Source organism: Lupinus angustifolius, chromosome LG11 (genome assembly GCF_001865875.1).
Source record: "Lupinus angustifolius cultivar Tanjil chromosome LG11, LupAngTanjil_v1.0, whole genome shotgun sequence".
NCBI lineage: Eukaryota > Viridiplantae > Streptophyta > Magnoliopsida > Fabales > Fabaceae > Lupinus > Lupinus angustifolius.
The window spans coordinates 24,185,102-24,192,336 of record NC_032019.1 but is presented as its reverse complement, the minus strand read 5'-3'; the positions used below and the strand labels follow the sequence as shown (position 1 = coordinate 24,192,336).

At 32.9% G+C, this 7,235-nt stretch overlaps 1 protein-coding gene across 1 annotated transcript; it reads right to left on the bottom strand.

Annotated features, from left to right (window-relative positions):
* LOC109359533 (probable oxidosqualene cyclase) lies at positions 1,903-4,995 on the bottom strand. Its single transcript, XM_019604235.1, has 12 exons — positions 4,582-4,995; positions 4,215-4,466; positions 3,753-3,941; positions 3,525-3,638; positions 3,316-3,438; positions 3,092-3,214; positions 2,903-3,001; positions 2,769-2,825; positions 2,499-2,689; positions 2,238-2,415; positions 2,076-2,156; positions 1,903-2,001 (listed from the first exon to the last, which is right to left on the bottom strand). Exons 1-11 carry the CDS (start codon positions 4,795-4,797, stop codon positions 2,139-2,141), a joined length of 1,560 nt encoding a protein of 519 aa, XP_019459780.1. The 5' UTR covers positions 4,798-4,995; the 3' UTR covers positions 1,903-2,001; positions 2,076-2,138.

Below are 7,235 nucleotides of genomic sequence, written 5' to 3'. Positions count from 1 at the left end.
GGTCAAACCAAGGGTGACAAAGTTCTTTGGGATCCAAGAAAGGAGCGTTTGAGTCTTGTATTTGGAAGTGTGTATGTAATGTACTTTGTGTTCTATAGTGAAGAAGGAAAATCTCCCAGAGCAGAGGGGAGGATTGGATGTAGTTTTGCAGTGGACAGCAAAACGAACCATGATAAAATCTCTGCGCAATCGTTTCTATCATTTTCTCTTTTATATTTCAGGATGTTTTAATATGAGTTTGGAGCTAATATTTTGCATCTTGCTCCTTGCTATGTTCTTGTTAATCTTGTATATAAGTATTTGTTGTATATTTATTTGTGTGTTGGTTAATAAGTGTGGAAGTTGATGTTTTGATCATTCTGGTTCTGTTACTGGTTAATCGATTATGAACAATGCTTAATCGATTAACTGGGCATTTTTCAGCAAGTGTGTAAAACCCCAAAAATGGAACTTGAGCCCCGCCACACCTATTCAACCCCCTCCCTTTTAGGTGTATAACGCCACTGATACCTAACATATTGGATGAGAAGAAAATGTTATGTGTGTGGTTAACACAAGTCAACATGTTTATTACTACTGACACTACAATAAAACAACCTTTTAGCCACGGTCAAAACCGTGGCTAATGTGGAAAAAAACCGTAGCTAATTTTAGTGGCCACACTTATTGTATCCCTGGCAAGGAATGGCGTTGCTAAAAATTAGCCACGGTCAATATGTGATATTGCTACGCTTTACCAAAATGTGGTAACATTTAGTTAGCCACAGTCTGTTGTACGCAGCTACGGTCCTGACCGTGGCTAAGTTGTGCATTTTGCCACATTATAACCGTGGCTAAGTTGAGGATTTTGCCACACTCTCCGTGGCTAAGTTGTGGATTTTGCCACACTTTGCCATGGCTCAATTGTGAATTTTGCATGCAATAATCATCAATCTTTATAAAGATTTTGAGTATAGTAAATTAAAACATGGAAGCTGATATAACCAGATATGCATAATCAATTAATCATCTCTAATATTTCTCAATAAGGTGCTGCCCACATCATGAACAAGGAATGTCACTAATGATAGGTCATATTCAAATTAGACAAAGTAAGAAATGTTCTATTACACAAGAGAACTATTCAATGTCAATCAATCCATTAATTTATATTCACTTAAAGATTTGAAACCATTGAAGATTGTAAGAAAAAAATCGTAAATTTCACAACCAAAATCTGCATGTATCCTTTGGAAAATGAGATCCATCCACCACCTCTCAGTGTTCTCCACTATAGTGGTATTTCCATACCTGCATTCAAAATCCAATTGAAACAGAAGCATGCATATTAGTAAAATTGCAGAAATTGATAACAAAAGGAAGATTCAATAAAACTAATAAAGAGCATAAAAAAAAATCACCTATCTTCTTCTAGCACAACACCATGTGTAAGCTTGACTACAATAACTCATTTCAGATTCTTCAAACACAAGCCTCACCTGCAAAATTGACATTAAATATTAAATATTGCCCCATCATTCACACATATTTAAGATGCCTTTGAACACTGAAAGGAATGTCTAAAAAAAGAATAACAGTCTTATGCATCAATCAGTTCATGTTTTCCTCAACAACTTTAAATCTGGGAACCACAAAAACCAACTCTTCACCCCACCCTAGTTCCCAGCTAATATCACAGAGAAGTGGAAAACACACCACGATTTTGTTTCTTCTCATCGCGCATAAGATAGAAATCCTCTACACGCCCATATTTTGACAATATCTAATGCAAGAGACACCATCTATTAGTTCTATGTCAATTATAAAATTAAGCAAAATGTAGTTCTAACGAGAAATTAGATGTATTAGGGTGCCAAAGAATTTCACTACAGCATTTTATATCTATCTATCCATGCATTTTTGTTACTTGTTACCTACCTGTTGGGGAAACTCTCCGTTTTCCATTTGTGAATTGATCAACACCTTAGCCGCACGATGCAACGGCCATGGATCTCTTTGACCCTATATACAATATTCCATTAATTAAACAATCACTTTTTTATCTGCTATATATAACATTTCCTTATTTATTATACCTGTCCAGCTTCAATAAGTGCCAACATAGCCCAAGCAGTGTTCACTATGTGTGACTTGTTTCCTTATAGATTTGTGTATACCTGTTTGTTCATCAATTACTAAATGCTGAATGGGATATGTATGGAACCAAATAAACTTACAAAAGTTATTGATTTTGTTACCTTGTTCTGGCATGAGACGTAGCTCTCTCCCCATCCACCACAAGGGTTCTGTTTGGATAGTAGAAACTCACATGCTTTTCTAATGCAGTGGCTATCTTGGTAGGTCTTACCAGCAGCTATGAGCCCATTTATTCCAAACCATGTTCCATAGGTATAGCAGATTCCCCATGACCCAGACCTACCATTATGGACTCATTTATCATATTTCCAAGACATAATAACATAATTGTTGTTAGTGGAGAACAAAAAGAAAAAACAAACCATGAGCCATCAGGTAACTGAATGGTTTGGATATAGTTTCCTGCCTTAGCCATACAAGTTTGTATTTCCATGTTCAAGTGTTGTGGACATTTCTCTCTGAATAATGCAAGACCTTGTATCACTGCTGATGTGCATTCTACATACTGATAATCAATCATGATATCTCCAAATGTTTCAGTGGGATTTATTTTCTGTCATAGTAACAAAGAGTGTTAATAAATATGAATCTATCTTTCTTATTTAAGATAAATAAAAAAAGTAAGCCTTTACCTCCAGCCATGAATAAGATCTGGTGAGCTCATAGGATGCAAATCCGCCACTTGGATTCTGTAATAATATGGAAAGACCAAATTCATAATTGATGAGATGCTTGTGTTGAATAGAGACGTAATTATGGTCCTTACCTGGAGGGATAAAATATAATTAACAGCATCATACAACTGTTCTGTTTCTATTGCTTTCCCAACAGTCTCAAATGGCATGTTTGACAACAAAATTGCTACCTGCCATGAACAAAATGAACAACATGGTTATGTTTTAAAAAAAATGAGATTTTGTTGAAATAAATAAAAAAAGGGAAATTAATTTATGACCTTCAAGCCTTCTGCAGAACAATCTGATACAGACCAACCATTGTCTCGAGTTGAGAAAGGCCATCCACCTTTTGAAATGTGTCTATACCATTCACTTGGATTACCACTGCTGTTCCTTCTCACCTTCAATACCAACCATTTTTATCTTCTTTCATAACTAAGAGTTTCACTAAATAAACATATATATGTATGTATGTATGTATGTATATAGCAATAGCACTTACCTGTGAGCATTTTATGAAATGGTTTGCTTTCTTAAGCATTGAGCTGTATTCATCATCCATATTGGTAGACAAGATTGCTTGTACAGTAAAAGAAACATCCCAAAATTGAGAACCATTATATCCCTGATGTCATGTCATACAACTATTTGTATTCAGAATATGCATTTTTAACTAATGACAAATAATATAAATTGATGTTTAATATGCACCTGCATTTTCATTCCATCTTCAGCCACCCAGAGATAGTCTTTGATTCTTGAAAGGTGACACTTATATGCCTCAGAATTGGGGTCTTCCAACCAACAACAAACCATGTTTAATACCTGCTTTTTAATTTACAACCAATTTATTTGTTCATCTTCTTAATTCAAACTAGTATTATAAAGTCATTATTAATATGAAGTTCAACATTAATAAAAATAAGAGTATTAACGTACCTTATTGACAGGACCAATGCAGATGTATTGTGTATTTTCATCCTCGTAGTGTATATGTTGCATTACATGGTCTAATGCTTTTTTTCTAAGCTTTGAACAAGGCCAACTCATTAGAAGAGGTTCACCCAAATAGTGAAGAAAACCCCATAACATATCCTGGATCATTGGTCGTGGATAGTAGAAATCTTCCTGCAACAATTACTTACTTAATTAACATCATGTATTTTATATTCATATCATCATCACTTTTGAGATAATTATTCTGATAGTCAATTTTTTTATAAATATTATGGTAATGCATAATTATACAACATATTTAGAATTGAGCTGTTGTACTTTTTATTCTGATAATAATAATTAGAAAATACTAATAATATTATAATGAGGTTGTGAAGTAGTAATTAATTAATGAAAAGGAACGTACAGTAGAATTAGAAAATGAGAAGAACAGAGAGTACCCACCTTGGCACATAAGTTTCTGGCATGGTCCCAATCAAGTAGGTGATAAGGAAGGGTATAGAGCTCCGTTCTAAGGGATAAAACAATGGAGTTGATAGGAGCAACAAACTTAGTACCATATAAATATGACATTGGCAGATATACCAATCGAGTATGACACCACATCCTTCCAGGGTGCATAGGAACAAAGTAAGGAACCAGCCATATCTCTGGTGGTATTGGGTTTATCCCTCTCCATTCATATAAGCCAATCACCTATTCATGTTTCATTTTATTATACCAACCAACCACCATTTCAATAATTTATATTATTACTCAAATGAATCAAACTAGTACGGCAACATATATAATAATTAAATTGTATACTTACTGAAAGCCAGAGTTTGCCCCATGATGGAATGGAAGTCACACCACCACGATCAAGAATCCATTTTCTTGCATTTTGCATGGCACTATCATCTATCTCTTCTCCAAGCAATCTCAAACTTACATAGCTTAGAGCTGTGCAAAACATGGTGCTGCACCCTTCTATATGCAATCCCCACCCTCCATCTATGTTTTGGTGAGTGAAGAGATAGCGCTTCATCTCTCTTCGATGCTCAATGTTCAAGATTGTATTAAGTGCTCCAGTCACATATAATCCAATGACCAAAGCAGGAAGAAGAAACAAAGGACCACCATAGTCACCAGGCCAGAAACCATCCTCACTTTGAAACAAATCTAAATAAACCCTAATCCTAACTCTAATTCACACTTTCTGGAAATTGTTTGTGATGCAAAAAAGCGATGAAAAATAACATGACACATTCTAGGCTAGCAATGTATGGAGCTTTATCCTGAGAGACATCAAAATAATTAAATTACACTGTTTGATTTAACATGTATGAATTGAATCACAATTAATGACAACAACATTAAATGAGAATATTATTCTTATAATTTTAAAAGGAAATCAGATTCAAGAGTACTTACTACATCAATCATTGCCTTCCATTTGCTGCCACAAGCTTTGCCAACCTAATTGAATTTTACAGTAAAAAAATGTAAACTATAATTTAAAATAAACTTCTAAATTTCAGAGAAAAATGTAAAGTAACACAAAACCAAATCACTCATAGCGGCGACAAATTTGTTGTTTGGATTCTCTTTTTTAAACTTTTCTCTAAACTCAGCCCTGCATCAACAACAACTTAAAAAGCAAAACTCAGAAATCGATAATCATCGCAAGAAGTAGAAAAGGATTCGAATAATTTGAAGAGAACTAAACCGTACAAGAAAACGAAGAAAACGATAGGAGGCCTCTTAGGCTTGTTTGGTTCTATTGAACTGACATTCATTGAAAATTAGGGATTATAATTTCTCAGATTTCTATAACTAATAATATTAGAGATTAGAGAAGCTCAAAATTAGGGATTTGAGAAACTCAAAATTAGGGATTAGAGATTTGAAACAAAAGTATAGAATTAAAAAAGGAGATGAAGTGATTTCTTACCAATATATGAATGAGCTAGGAATTCAACAACAAATGAAGTGATTTATGGAGAGTTGTGATGAAGTGATTTCTGGAGAGTTGTGATGAAGTGATTTCTGGATAATTAATTTTTAAGCTTTTATATTGGTGCATGGTGTGAAATTGTGAAAGTGGTGAAGTGGAGAAGAAGTGATTTTTGGAAAAGAGAAGAGAGTGATGAACGTGAAAGTGTGAAAGTGATAAATGAGAAAGATGAATGTGAATATTATTTATCATGGGCTACACAATATTAATTTTGGGCCTTATTCTTTAAATTTGCCATGGTGTCACTAAGTGTGGCAAAAAGACTGTCCCCAAATGTCTTTTGTTTTGTAGTGTGACGAGGACAAATAGGTAGAGGACTAACGTGGATCACTAGGGGAAACCATGGTGACTAAATTGGAAAATGAATTCTTTTTAAAACGAAATTGATATGCACTAAAATTTTGGAAGACATTAATATTTATTTACTCTTAGTGACCATTTGGTATATAAGAATATAAGAGTATGGGAAGAAGTAAGGGGGATGGTTAGAGAACAAATTGTGTATTTATGCACTTTCATATAAGTGAAGTAGATAAGAAAGTGATGGGATCTACCAACTTTTTTTGAAAATATGATGGAGGAGTAATAATATACACATTTACTGGAATATCCTTATTTTATTTACAACTTAATTTTATTTTTAGGGATCTAATTGTCTAATCTGAAAAAACTTTATTCCGTTCTCTTCAAATTCTTTTGTATATCACTTTTACCAAACAACGGAACTTATTATATTTATTCTATTTCTATATTATTTTTCATTTCACTTCTAAACCAAATATAGTATTAAATGTATTCTCCTACTAGTAAATTTTAAAAGAAATTAGAAAAAATATCAATATACTTCCTTGAGATTTGAATTTTTTTGTTCAGTTAAATCAGTTAAACTTTCAGTTTTTACAAGAAAATTTTTGTGGTTGTGTCTTTTGATTTTAAGATGTTATTGATGCAAAGTTTTGTTTGTTCACTCAAATATAACTTATGTTTGTAATTCTGCCCTTAATGATTGTTACTTAATATCATAGGGAAGTCATTGAAATTTCTATATGAATGGAGATAACTTTTTTTAAAGAAAGAAGAACATATTGTATTAAGGGAAGGATATGTACCTACTTTCAAGTCATAATTAATTATCAAATATATTTGTTTATGGAATAAAGAGCATTAAAAATTTTACTTACATCAATTTTGTCCTGGAAAGCCCAAAATAATCCTTAAATATATCAAATGTCTATAAAATTAGTGCACTTTAGTATTTTTTGACTAATTTTTCGAACACTTTAATTTCTATTAAAAATTAATTTGACTCATACTGAAGATGTGATCCTAATTTAGTTTTTTACTTTTTTGATGAAGTAAATATACATAATTTTGTAACAACTAAAGTAAATATCTTCAAAATATTTATTTTAAGCCATGTGTTGCAACCCAATTTTCGGCTACACGACTTTGTTAGAGTCGCCACTACA